The sequence below is a fragment of the Pelodiscus sinensis genome, chromosome 1, assembly GCF_049634645.1.
Source record: "Pelodiscus sinensis isolate JC-2024 chromosome 1, ASM4963464v1, whole genome shotgun sequence".
Taxonomy (NCBI): Eukaryota; Metazoa; Chordata; order Testudines; family Trionychidae; genus Pelodiscus; species Pelodiscus sinensis.
The window spans coordinates 138,963,660-138,977,381 of NC_134711.1; the positions used below are offsets into that span (position 1 = coordinate 138,963,660).

The 13,722-nt window shown below is 46.7% G+C and overlaps 1 protein-coding gene across 6 annotated transcripts in view; it reads right to left on the reverse strand.

Annotated features, from left to right (window-relative positions):
- The window catches only part of FBXO40 (F-box protein 40), a 32,635-nt gene extending 19,323 nt beyond the window's left edge, over positions 1 to 13,312 (reverse strand). For 3 of the 6 annotated variants that reach the window (XM_075904339.1, XM_014574091.3, XM_075904304.1), the window contains exons 1-2: positions 13,150 to 13,312; positions 8 to 89 (exon numbers count right to left, since the gene is read on the reverse strand). Coding sequence is in view for 1 of the 6 variants with exons in the window: in XM_006124175.4 (XP_006124237.2) it covers positions 13,150 to 13,158 (9 nt within the window). In the remaining 5 variants the exon portion in view is untranslated. The remainder of the gene's footprint in view (positions 1 to 7; positions 90 to 13,149) is intronic. The other 3 variants (XM_075904350.1, XM_006124175.4, XM_075904313.1) reach the window with 1 other exon arrangement.
- Positions 13,313 to 13,722: the final 410 nt, after the last annotated feature.

A 13,722-nucleotide genomic window follows, 5' to 3' on the forward strand; every position in this document is an offset into this window, starting at 1 on the left:
TGCTTACCCAGACTGTGTCTGCGCATGGGGACAGAGCCAGTTTAGCAGATTTATAAATGTAGGTGTAGATTATTGATATCTTTTCCGTCCTACAAAAGAGAAGACAAAATATTCCTCTCGTTGGCAGCTGTCATGGGGCCACTGGCCCATCAGGAGAATTAGGGCCTAAGTGGCCATTGACAACCCTGTGGGCTGCTAGTGGAAGCCATGAGATGCTCCAAGAGGTGCCCACCTAGGAGTAGTAATGGAGCAACTGAGCTAGCAGCAGGGGCAGAGGCTGAGGAAAGGAAAGGGGGAGAGAAAGGAGCTCTGTTGAGAGGAGCACTGCAGTGCGGGTTGAAAGGAACCATTATGTACATGGGGGGATGGCCCCACTACTGTGGGGAACTTTTTTTGCTTATAAATTACCCTAGTGAAATGAGCCAGTGAAAGGATCTGAGTCCCTGCTACCATGTCCTTTACCCAGAGCCTTCCCTGACCTCGAGGGCTCCCATCCACCTTCCTGTGCGTACCCCAACAAGGCTGGCCCCAGGATTCCTGAGGGGCTTGACCCCTAATCTCCTAAGTGTTGTGGTCACATAGGAGGGGACCCTCCTCCAGGGCACGGGACACTGCACAGGACACTTTCTCGAGTCACTGATCACTGCATGTAGCTCACAGTGAGTACATTGTATTAAACAGAAATCCATTTAAAGAAAGAATAAGGAAACAAGGTGAAAGGAAAACACATCATCCCACTTTGTCGCAGACGGCATCACACACAGCCTCTCTGGAACATCCGGGCAGCGGGGCAGGTCAGAGTCTGCTCCTTCTAGGTGCCAGGCCTCTCTCCCAGGCCCTGGCGCTCCTGTAGGTCAGAAACTTGGTGGTGGCCATACACTCTCAGGGTTTAGGGGCAGGAGTCTTCTTCCCAGCATCATCCCCTTATCAGGGTTACTATTCCCCTCCAAGTCTGGTCTGCAAGGGCATATTGGTTTGGGGTGTCTTCATGTGTTGGGCCTGCTACCCAGAACTCCCCTCACTTTCCCCAGATGCTCTCCACATGTGGCTCTGCACTTTTCTGGACCTAGCTCCTGCCTCAGCACTGCTGCTGTTCTGCCTCCAGCTCTCTGGCCTACTTCTGGCCCCTCTGGCTCTGGTAGCTGCAGTTCTCCCAGCACTGACCTGCTCCCTGGGTGTATAACTGGCTGGATAACTGTTCTCAGAGAGTAGTTATTAATGGTTCACAATCCTGCTTGAAGGGAGCAAGAAGGATAAAGAAAAATCTGAGAAAGTAACTCCCAGGGGTACGTCTAAACTACATGGCTCCATCGAGGGAGCCACGTAGATTAGTTTACTCCACAAAGGGAAATGAAGTGGCGATTAAATAATCGCTGCTTCATTTAAATCAAAATGGCCGCTGTGCTGTGCCGATCAGCTGATTGTTGGCACAGCGCGGCAGTCTAGACGGGGATCTGCTGACTCCAGAGCCCTTTGTCGGCAGATCCTGTAAGCGTCGTGACATAAAGGATCTGCCAACGAAGGGTTCTGGGGTCAGCAGATCTCCGTCTAGACTGCCGCGCAGTGCCGACAATCAGCTGATCGGCACAGCATGGCAGCCATTTGGATTGAAATGAAGCAGCGATTATTTAAATCACCACTTCATTTCCCTTTGCCGTCCTGCCTAATCTACATGGCTCTGTCGACGGAGCCATGTAGTTTAGACACACCCCAGGAGTAAACTCTGGAGGAAGCCTTGAATGAGGACCCATGATGGATAGAAGAAACCCACAGGGACCATGTTAATTTCCTGCAGAGAGACGTCTTGGGAAAATGTGTGCAAGTGGGAACAGGCAGATCCTCCTAGACCAAACTGCCAGAATGCCTGGAGCAGGGAAGGAGAGTGGAGAATTCTGCTGGGAAAGAACTAGCAATTAGTTTGGCCAGAGAGGGGCTGAAAAATCATTGTATTTGTTAGGACATCTCTATTAACCTGGAAGGAGACTGAACTTTATGTGACTTGGCTGGAGGGCTGAGTCCCAAAACACCTGGTGAGAGAGAGATGGCCTCTAGAATACTAGAGACAAGAACCCCTTGTAACATCGCATCCTGACACAAGGGAGTGCTACAGGTACTGTGTAGACCACTTTACAAAAGAATATTCTGTGAGCTCTGGTCTATACTAGGACTTTATTTCAAAATAACCTCCCCGAAGGTCAAATTTATAAGCGGAGCGTTCACACTACCAAACCTGTTATTTCAAAATAAGGGGCTGTGGAATTCGAAATCTGCACTCCTGCTTTTCATCAAGAGTAACACTAATTCCAAAATACTTATTTTGAAATAACAGCAGCGTGCACGCTTCGGTGCCGCTATTTTGAAGCAATTACTTCCCAGGGTAATTCGAACAAATTACTCCCAGTGTTTCCCAGGCATCTAAGTTCAACGTAGCACATCCACATTAACAGAGCCTGCCTCTGACTAATTTCGAGGCTTCCCCGTTGTGAGAACACAATAGTTCAAATTTGTTAAATATGGAGTAATTAAGTTGAATTTAGTAATTTTGAAATAGTTTCCTAGTGTAGACATGGCCTAATTTTCCATTATGGAGTTTCCTCCACCTTCCTGGGAAGCATCTTGTACTGGAGTAAGTGGACTGCTGATCTGATCCACTGTGCTGTTCCTATATTCACATACTATAGAGGATAAGATCTGCCTCTCTTGGAATTTAGTTTGATCTGCATTTGAAGTGCTCAGAGGAGCCAGTCACCGACCCATTTATTTCGCACTGGCAGCAGCACTGCTGCCCTGATTCTTGTCGTATTTTGCTGCAACTGTAATTTCTACAAATAGTCTCAGCCATGACTTGCACAAGGTCACCCGAGGGCTGGTGTTGATATACACTAATAAAAACAAACATATGAACCCTAACCATACTTAAAATGTAAAATGAACTTTATTTCTCAGGTTCCCTCCAACTGGCAAAGAGTTACAGAAGAACTGAATAAAAAGTGAAATGTTTACTTGAACTGTGCTCCAACTAAAATCGAGTGAGAAGATGTGGCCGTGTTCTGTCCACTTTGGTAAATAATGTCTATTTCTAGATTGTCATGACAGCAAACCAAGAAGGGTTTAAAAATATACAGCTCTTCTTTTAGCAGCCAGGCTGCCAGTCTCTGGGACAGGTCTATTTGGTGTCTATAACTCATAATTTGTAAATTAATTATAATTTATTTTTCACTGAGTTTATCCTGAATTAAATCATCTTTAGTTAATGCACCAAAAGCGGTACATTTGTTTGCTATGGTAGATATGTGCGGATAGCTGATAACTGAAGACATTGAGCTCATATGTCAAATCCAAAATATTACTGTAAAGTCTCATAAAAATTCTCTCTAGAATAACTGGGTAGCACTATCATCTGAAATTTGTTTGCAAATTAAGAGAAAATGATCCTTCCAAAAATCTATAGCAGCAGTGGTGGGGAACTTCTGGCCCATGGGCCAGATCTGGCCCCCTGCTTAATATCACCCGGCCCATGGCAAGTCTCTGCACCGTGGGCCAGAAGCTCTGAGCCTTGGTTCCTGCCTCACTAGTCTAGAGCTGCCAGCTAGTCATGATCAGAGAAGCTCAACATTCTGCTTGTAGGCACCACTTCCACAGCTCCCATTGGCTGGGGACTGCAACCAATGGGAACTGTGTGGGCGATGCCTGCACGTGAGGGCAGCTTGCGGAGCTACCTGCTCCCCTGACCTCAAGGGCTACAGGGGCATGCCAGCTGCAGCTACCTGCCTTAGCCCTTGTGTGCCACCAAATGGGAGCTGCCCAAGTGCCCTTTACTCCCTCCTGCACCCCAGCCTTCTACCCTAGCCTAGAGCCTGCATCCATACCCCAGAGCCCCCTCAACCACCCCAAACCTCTCATCCACACCCCCACTCCAGAGTCTGCACCCCCAATTAGAACCCCCTCCTGCTGTACCCTAATCCTCTGTCCCAGCCTGGAGTTCTCTTCTGAATCCTGAACCTCTCATTTTTGGCCCAAGGCACTGCCCCTTAGTAGTGGGGCTGTATGTGGCCTGTGAGGTTTTTTTTCTGTGGGTCACTGGCTCCTGATAGGTCTAGGTGAGGAACCTTTTTCCTATGCATGATCATCAATTCTGAAGTCACAAGAAAGATTGTGTGACAGGGTGTACCAAGTGCTTTGAGGCCCTGTGCTGTAAGCCTTTTGGTTCAACCACACCCCACCCCAGAAAAGAAGCAGTGGAGGTGGGCCTTCCAGGGAAGCAACCAATCAGAGCATATCAGGCTGAGTTAAAAGGGGCCGCTGGGCCTGAGTGGATGCAGATCAGTTGCTGCCTAGCACCTGAGGTGGGAAGAAGGTGCTGAAATGCTGCAGGGAAAGTGGTATGGGAGAGATGTTTAGGTAAGGGTGACAGGGAGCAGCCAAGTAGGAAGGGGAAACAGCTTAGGGATGCTATTTGTCGGGCCCAGGTCTGGTACCCAGAGAAGTGGGTAAGCCTGGCTCTCCCCACTGGCAGAGTGGCCAAAGCTCTGAGAAGGGGGCTGGTTTCATTTAGAAGCCCAAGCACAGGGCTGGAGTTTGAAGGACTCAGGGATGGGGCTGAAGACCCTGCAGAGGGTCAACAATTTGTTGGAGTTTTGTTACCCTGAAAGGGGGGGCTGAAGGAGGAGGAGTAATGTGGCTGGAGTGCTGGGGGGGAACTGATAGGGCAAAGCGTCTCCATGGCGAAAGCCCTGCGGGGCCCTGTTCCATTCCAGGGTAGGGAAGGACTTAAAGCCAGCCCAGAAGGAGTGGAGAACTGAGCCCAGAGTCAGGTCTGCAGCCCCAGCCAGGGCACAATGATTGGCCTTGTTACCATAGAAGCTGAGAGAAAAGAGAGCAGGTTCACACCCCACCAAGAGGAGGGTGCGGGAGGAGGCCGGGTACTGAGTGTTTTTATGGTTGCCAGGCACCCGGCATTTTTGCCTCCTGGCCGGGGAAAAATTCAGAAAATACTGGACATTTTAGGTGTCCGGTATTCTCTGAATTTCTTTACCGGACAGGAGCCCAAAATACTGGACTGTCTGGGTGAATACCAGATACCTGGCAACCCTATGCACAGCATGGACAGTGCTCCCTGAACAGTAACTAGTCAGTATTGCTGTTGAGCCTTATTATTCTGTGGATTGTCCCACAGCTGTGAGGCAGATAGAGCTGCTTGCTCAGCTGTGCTAACAAACCCTTCCCCTACAGCAGTGACTCAGCTGGCAGGCATGTGGCAGCAGCCTATGCCTGAGGGCTACGTCTACATTGGCCCCTTTTCCGGAAGGGGCATGGTAATTTTTGAAATCGCAATAGGGAAATGCGCGGGGGATTTAAATATCCCCCGCGGCATTTAAATAAAAATGTCCGCCGCTTTTTTCCGGCTTTTAGAAAAGCCGGAAAAGAGCGTCTACACTGGCCCCGATCCTCCGGAAAAAGCGCCCTTTTCCGGAGGATCGGGGCCAGTGTAGACGCTCTTTTCTGGCTTTTCTAAAAGCCGGAAAAAAGCGGCGGACATTTTTATTTAAATGCCGCGGGGGATATTTAAATCCCCCGCGCATTTCCCTATTGCGATTTCAAAAATTACCATGCCCCTTCCGGAAAAGGGGCCAATATAGACGAGCCCGAGGAGTCCCAGGCTCCAACCCAGCCAGAGCCACAGATCAGGCTGTGCACTTGCCTGGCCAGGAACCTCCTGCTGCCTCTCAGTGTATCCCCACGGTCACAACTCTCTGTCGGCTCTTGACCCTCACCTAGTTTCTTGCCCTACTCTGACCTTGCTCCACCCTGGCCTCTGCATCCTCCGTCTCTAATCACTCAGCTTTGTCGCTTGGTCTGTATCTGTCTCTGCTAGGGGGTTGATTAGGCATGTTAAGTAACAGTTAATTAGCTAATCAAGAAGTTGATGGAAATTCCATCGACTACTTGATTAATCCGTCGGGGGGAGGGGGAGCGTGCTGGCTACCACCACTGCAGCTCTGCATTTTAAATGTACAGTACCTTTTTCCAAAAATAACTTGCAGTGTAGACATAGCCACAGACAAGAACTCTTTTCAAACCAAAACAAAAACAAAGTCATTTATGATAGAAAAACCGGAGGCCGGTTTTACAACCTTGTTGTAAGAGTATTTATTATGCAGAATCACATCTAGTTTGTTACTTGTTTTTCCACATTTGTACACTGTATTCAAGATGTGGGCATGCTATGGTTTTATATAGAGGCAATAAGGGTATGTCTACACTACAGCGCTAATTCGAACTAACTTAGTTCGAATTAGTTAATTCGAACTAAGCTAATTCGAACTAACGGATCCAGACTAAAAAACTAGTTCGAATTAGCGTTTTGCTAATTCAAACTAGCATGTCCACATTAAGTGGACCCTGAACCGGGGTTAAGGATGGCCGGAAGCAGTGCCGGCAGGGCATCTGAATAGGACTTAGAGCGTGGAGCTGCTGCCTCAGGCTAGCTGAGGGCTGTGCTTAAAGGGACCCGACCCCCACCCCGGACAGACAGTTCTCAGGGGTGCCCCACTTGCAAAGCAGTCCTGGCTTGGAGTGCCCGGAGTACCCACACTGGGCACATCACAGCACTCGGCCATCAGACCAGCTGCACTTGCCGCAGGCTGCCATCTGGGGAGAGGGCGTAATTGGGGGCCTGCAGGAGAGCTTCCACCCCCAGAAGCCCGCAGAGCCAGCCCAGTCCTCCCCATCGGGGGCTCGTACCCCATTCCTCCCTCACCTCCTTCCACTTACCCTTCCCTAGCCCCCCTTCCTGATGTACAAAATAAAGAAAAATGTGTGGTCAAAAATAGAATCTCTCTTTATTGAACAAAACTCGGGGAGACTGGGAAAAGGAGGTGGGAGAGGGGAAGAGAGAGGGTGGGAGAGGGGAGGGCAACTAAAATGATCAGAGGTTTGGAACAGGTCCCATATGAAGAGAGGCTAAAGAGACGGGGACTTAAAAAGAGGAGATTGAGGGGGGATAGGATAGAGGTCTATAAAAGCATGAGTGGAGTGGAGAGGGTGCATCGAGAAAAGTTCTTCATTAGTTCCCATAATAGAAGGACTAGAGGACACCAAAGGAAAGGAATGGGTAGCAGGCTTCAAACTAGTAACAGAAAGTTGTTCTTCACAAAGCAAAGAGTCAACCTATGGAACTCCTTGCTGCAGGAGGCTGTGAAGGCTAGAACTAGAACAGAGTTTAAAGAGAAGTGAGATAAAGTGATGGAGGTTGGGTCCATGGAGTGCTATTAGCCAGGGGGTAGGAGTGGTGTCCCTGCCCAAGGTTTGTGGAAGGCTGGAGAGGGATGGCACGAGACAAATGGCTTGGTCACTGTCTTCGGTCCATCCCCTCCAGGGTCCCTAGGGTTGGCCACTGTCAGCAGACAGGCTACTGGGCTAGATGGACCTTTGGTCTGACCCAGTACGGCCATTCTAAGCTCAGGGCTCAGGGTCGGGGGTCTCAGTGGACCACCTTGATTTTCATGCACACCTGTTCCTGGGTGGCCAGGCTGGCAGCTCTCCTGCCCTAGACGGCCACTTTCCTGTGCCTAGTGCGGAGGTCGTGGATGAGGTCCACGATGTCTGCACTAGACCAGGCAGGTGCCCACCTCTTGCGGTCCCGGGCAAGCTCCCGGGAGCCGCCAGCCTGGTCCCGGGAAGAGGGGGAGGGTTGGGGGGCATCGGGTGGCTGGCTCGAGCCGTGCCAGGTGCAGGGTCTGCTGGCTGGGTGCTGGCAGGCTTGCATCTGGCACGGGCACCGTAGCCAGCCCGTGCCCCTTTAAGGGGTCCGGGGCTGGGAGGGGGGGCAGTAGAGTTTCCCTGGTGTTGGCCAGAGTGGCCACCAGGGAAAGCTGGGGAGGGCTAGCCTCCCACTAGTTCGAATTAAGGGGCTACACAGCCCTTAATTCGAACTAGTAAGTTCGAACTAGGCTTAGTCCTCGTAGAATGAGGTTTACCTAGTTCGAACTAAGCGCTCCGCTAGTTCGAATTAAGTTCGAACTAGCGGAGCGCTAGTGTAGCGCCTATCAAAGTTAATTCGAACTAACATCCGTTAGTTTGAATTAACTTTGTAGTGTAGACATACCCTAAGATATTCTCTGTCTTATTCTCTATCCCTTTTTAAATTGTTTCCATTCTGTTTGTGTAACCCACACACCTTGCTGCAACTAGACTGGCAAGTTTTTCCACAAAAGCAGCCGATTTTGCGCAAAAACTTGCCAGCTGTCTACTCTGGCTGCTTGATTTTGCGCAAAAGCACTGACGTTCTACTGTCCGAAATCAGTGCTTCTTGTGCAAATGCTTTGACGTTCCCATTCGGGCAAAAGCCCTTTTTTGGAAATGTTTTTGCAGAAGAGGGCCAGTGTAGACAGCTAAAAACTGTTTTGTACAAAAAAGCCCTGATGACGAAAATGGTGATTGAGGCTTTCTTGTGCAAAAGCGGTCCAGATTGGCAGGGACGCTTTTCCGCAAAAAGCACTTTTGCAGAAAAGCGTCCCTGCCAATCTAGACGCTCTTTTCTGCAAATGCTTTTAACGGAAAAACTTTTCCATTAAAAGCATTTGTGGAAAATCATGCCAGTCTAGACGTAGTCTACCCAGGTTCAAATCCACCTTGGTGGTGGTTATATTTGCTTTTTTGACTGCTGGTGCACAGTCAGAGAATGTTTTCCACAATGACTCCACGATCTCTCTCTTGAGTAGTTATAGCTACAGTGGCACATAATAGTCTCTCACTAGGGGCATGTCTACACTACGGAATTATTTCAAAATAGTTCCCCTTATTTTGAAATAATGAGGTGAGCATGTACATTATGAAGCCTATTATTTTAAAATAATAACTCCTGCTTGTGAAGAAGAATAAACCTATTTTGAAATGAAATAACCTTGTAGTGTAGACATAGCGTAACTGGTGTTCCACTACATCTGTATGTATAAAGAATTAAACCATGTAATGTCCGCAGATTACAAGACTACCTTGCAACTCTGATTCTGGATTACATCCACTGTTTCCAATTCCCTCCCGCTTCCCCTTCCGCACACACATTTGTTTGTTTTTGGTTTTACGTGAACCATTCTTGTCATGCATCCTAAATGATTCTGACGTCTGGTCTCTTCGGATCATTGCTGATGATTTTGTTAATGTTATCTACCAAATGCTGAATGTTTAAGTAGTAACCTGCTTCTACATGGCAGTACTTTCTCTATTTTTGGTGCTATCGTGACTTGTAAATCATGAGAGATTGTGTTCTATGAGTGACCATAATGAATTTAGATAAAGCAACATCCCAATTATGAGGAGATTGGGATTACTTTAGACTGCTGTTTTGTAAATTTTGAACTAGAATTTTGAGGAAAAGCTGCCACAGATGCATTGCTAGGTACGGTGACATAAAACCCTGTTCAGCCACTTTTCCCCTTATCAGAAGTTTTGAACTGGAAATGCTTCAACTCAACTGTTAAATTTTTCAGTCCATCCTCTGTTTCACTAGAAAATACTTGTTTCTCACCCATCCTCTTTTTGCTTGACTCTTTTCTACTCTATACACATGGTCCTGTTTAGGGTTTACTTTTTGTAATTTTTCTGAGACAAAAGGCCCTGTGATTTCCTCTTCTCTGTTATCTTTTAGTTAGTGTGTACACCATCCTGGTGAAACCTCAGACACAATAAATATTTCATCTGCAAAGATTTCCTGATATCCCTTAACAAAAGCTCCTTGTGATTAGATCATGTGAGGGTATCTATCTTCAAAAAAGCTTGTGGCCATTATATTTTAAAACAGTCCTTATTAAACTGTTTTCAACATGCTTCACCAGCACCGCTTCAGCCGTATTCCATTTTACCACATTTTTAGCCTGAAATAAAGTGGTTGCATCCCCAAAACTCTCAACCTCCCCAGGACAGTAATACATTTTCTTACTCTAAGACTTAAGTATATGTAAAAAAGCAGACTTGGGTTTTGTTGCTGCTCTATATAATATAGAGCAAACCAGCATATTTCACATTATATTCTTAAAAGCAGAGTAATATATGAAGCAACTATACACATTTATTTTCTTGTTTATGAAATGTAGGCTGTTTGCATGCTATCAATATTGAGTTTTATTCTTTTTGGCCCCTTAGTGTGAGGTTCTTGCATGTAAAAAGTGTTAACATATTTAACAAACCCTCCAATATACAATCTGGCCAATTTTCTGGGGCACCTTGTTCCGAATATCTCCCAGCAAAGACAACAGATTTACAGAAGCTTCTGCCTCTCAGATCATATTGACAATCTCAGTTACAGTTTCAGTTGTCAAAACCCTGCAGTTTATAGCCTGAGGCCACAAATATATTTAGGATCCGTGCTCCATGCAAGTTAGAGGAAATGCATCTCATCCGGTTGCACATTTCTGCATGCCTTTACCACATACAATCATGGTGGTGTTGACTGGGTTCATCTATCACACAGGCTTCACAGTTATCAAAGAGCTGACCCTTCAAGCAGTGGGAAATGGTTTTTACTACAACAGCCATAATAATAGCAACTGAAATGTCATCTTTAACTGTCTGTTGGCCAGACTCCTTCCTTTTCACCATCTTTTTTTCCAAATACTTGCTTCATGCAAAACCAGCATGTGAATTTATTCTGTCAAAGGCTGCTTCTCTTTGTCCACTTAATCCTCTAACAATGTCTGTCAAAAGCAAAGAAAAAGATAGGTTTCACTCCACACCTTTCCCTCCCTATTTAGCTGAGCCCTTCCTAAATAATACTGCCCCATCCCCCCAAAATCATGGAACAGGCATGCTCTTTGCTGCCATCACATTGCTCACTCTACTTGTGGTTTAGACCCTTCTCTCATCCTGTGTCTATCTGGTCTATTTAAAAACTATTATCTCACTTTCTTTGCACTACACCATCAGTCAGCACACTTGGACTGCGAGTGCTTTGGTCCATGGTCCATCATTCTGTTCTGGGTGTACAGAGCACAGCACAGTGGGGTCCTGGGCCACTCCTAAGCACTGCACTAATACACAACATAAATAATATTCCTGATGCTTCCCCAGTGCCTCGTATATCTGGATGTTTTCTAAAATTCCTTTTAAAAACCATTTGAAAATTACAGTGTTTGAAATGTCTACCTTACTCTTCTCCTGCAAGCTCGTGATGAAGATGCCAGCATACAGAAAACTTGGCTTTTACAAAAATCTCAATCAGTGTTGTGACTCTACTGATTTAAACTGAGGTAATCTCAATGTACACCAAGGAAGCTGAATTCAGAATCTGACCCTTTAAAAAGGAGAGTGTTCTGTCTCACACGCATCACTTACCTAGCACATCTCAAGAAATGGTGCAATTGTTCTGATCCCTTAAAAGTGTTGGAGGCAAAGGAGGAGCAAGGGGAGAGTTAAAATGGTGGTTGTTCTTTCTCTCCTGTTAATGTTATTTGGTTCCCTAAACTGTTGGAGTGTTGTCTGTTAACCCCCTATCCCTTCCCTGAGTGAGTGCAGAATAATGTCTGAGGTAAACAGCAGGAGTAAACAACAATGCACACGGCCCCAGCAGGGAGTGCATATGGCCCCAAGAGGCCCAGACTCAGAGGCTGCATGTGGCTGATCCTTAAAGGAGAGAGGGACAGACACACAGTAGTGGTTGACCATCAAGTGGAGCCTCCCAGAACGCCCTCTGCTCGGATCGCCCGGCCAGTGGACCAGCGTAGGAGTCAACTTGGGAAGATCAAACAATATGAACTGCCTTCTGCTCGCCTTATCATCCTGCCTGGGATTGTAAGTGTGATTGAGTGTATGAGTGAGATTCCCCTCCCTTCCCAGTTTTAGTTGAATAAACAAACCCTTTACACTCCTATGTGGTGATCCCGTCTCCTTAGTGTTTAAAGCAGTTGCAATCCACATCCCCTTGCAACAAAAAGTAGTCAACATTTCTACAGCTTATGAGAAGAAACCAATCACGCACAGGACCATCGTTTTCAGAAATGTTCACTCATACTGCCACTGTTATGTGGTATCCATCTTAAAACATCTCATACCTGACTATGCAGAGATGATAAGAAATCAGGCACAAAGGGCTAGATCCACAAAGGGATGCCTACATCTAACATTTAGGCACTCTGAGATCCCCATCGTCCTGCTCAGCTGCCACCTACATTTGGAGGCACCTACATTTCATCTGGGAGGCATCTAAATTCCCTACGTGCTACCTTAGCTACAGTAAAGTTCCCTGAGTGCCTACATTTCCACAGGTGGGTCTCAGAACATTCTTACTGGTTTAAGCCCCACACCAAAGATATCTTGAGGTAGCTAGATCAGAAATATGGTGAGCATGTGTGTGTCCTACACTACCCAAAAGCTCAGGCTTAAGGTGCTCACATAGGACATAGGAGACTTAAGCTCCAATTAATATTAAATTATTTATGCAAAGTGGAACAGCTTGAACAGGAGATAGTGAGAGTCTAGCACCTCAGAACGTCGGGTGGGCTGGGCACTCACTGAAGGTATCAGAAACCTAAGTTCAACTCTCTGCTCCAAATCAAGTAAAGCAAATATTTGAAACTAGGGTGTGAGTGCATTAAGCACTGGGCTTCTGGTGGTGGTAGCACAGGGGTCTAGTTACTCTTGAGACAGGGATGTACTGGCTAAGACGCCTAGCTTCAGGAGAGGGTTCATGGTTGTGAATCCTGAGCAGAGATAGGCACCTAAAGACTGGTTAGACCTAACCCCTCTCCTCAGCATTTCCTACTGTCTGCCTGATGTAGCTCCCCACTCAGTTTGCTGATTTCTGTGAACCTAACTGTTAAACACTCCCTCGTGTAGGGGGGCTGTGCCCTTAATGCAGGGTGTGGAGTTCACTGGCCGGCAGGTTATCCAAAAGTCTTAGCACCACTGAGCTTTGCAGTGCCTAGACTTTGTGGATCTAGCCCAAAGTGCCTCAAAGGAAAGCATGCCCAAAGTGGGCCACCTGGTGTTAGTGAACCCTTTTGTAACATGTGGCTGTGAGGGTTTTTTGTTTGTTTTTGTACTCAGACCCTGAGACTGTCTTGTGGATTTCAGCCTTGATATAGGCTTGGCTGTGTAGGAGTAGCATAAGTTTTGATTAACAAAAAAGACTGTTTCTTGTTTGCAAAGCCTTACCTTGATCATGCAGTCGCTGTGATTGTGTCCAAGACACTGGTTCTCCTGGTTTTGCTGAGTGGGGCTGAGGTGAGGTGATTAGGGCTAAGCAGGAGACGAGAATGCAGGGAGAAAGAGCAAACCCAAGTAGGAAGATCTATCCAGTGCTTTTGGATGTTAAAAATAAAACCAGCACACTGAGCAATGTGACCACACGGCTCAGCTTACAGAGACGTCCGTCCACTGCATTTATTAACAGTGTCACTGCTGGGGTGATAGTTAATAAAGAAAACAATAGAGCTGACTCATTTCTTCAGCAATGGGTGATTAGAGAAATGCACAATTACATTTTCTGAGTTTCCTAGCGTTCTGTATTGTAACTGTTTCAAGCTTCCTTGGAATCCTCCAGTAAAACTCCTTATTCCTGCACCTTTAGAACTTGACTCTTCTTATTGTCCATATCAGATGGTGTCTTTTAGTGGCCCACTTATCACTGTATCCACTGATCCTGTAGCTGTTAACTCCAGTAATAGACACTAAGGGCACGTCTACATAGCAGGGCTAAAGTTGAATTGAGCTGCACAACTTCAGCTA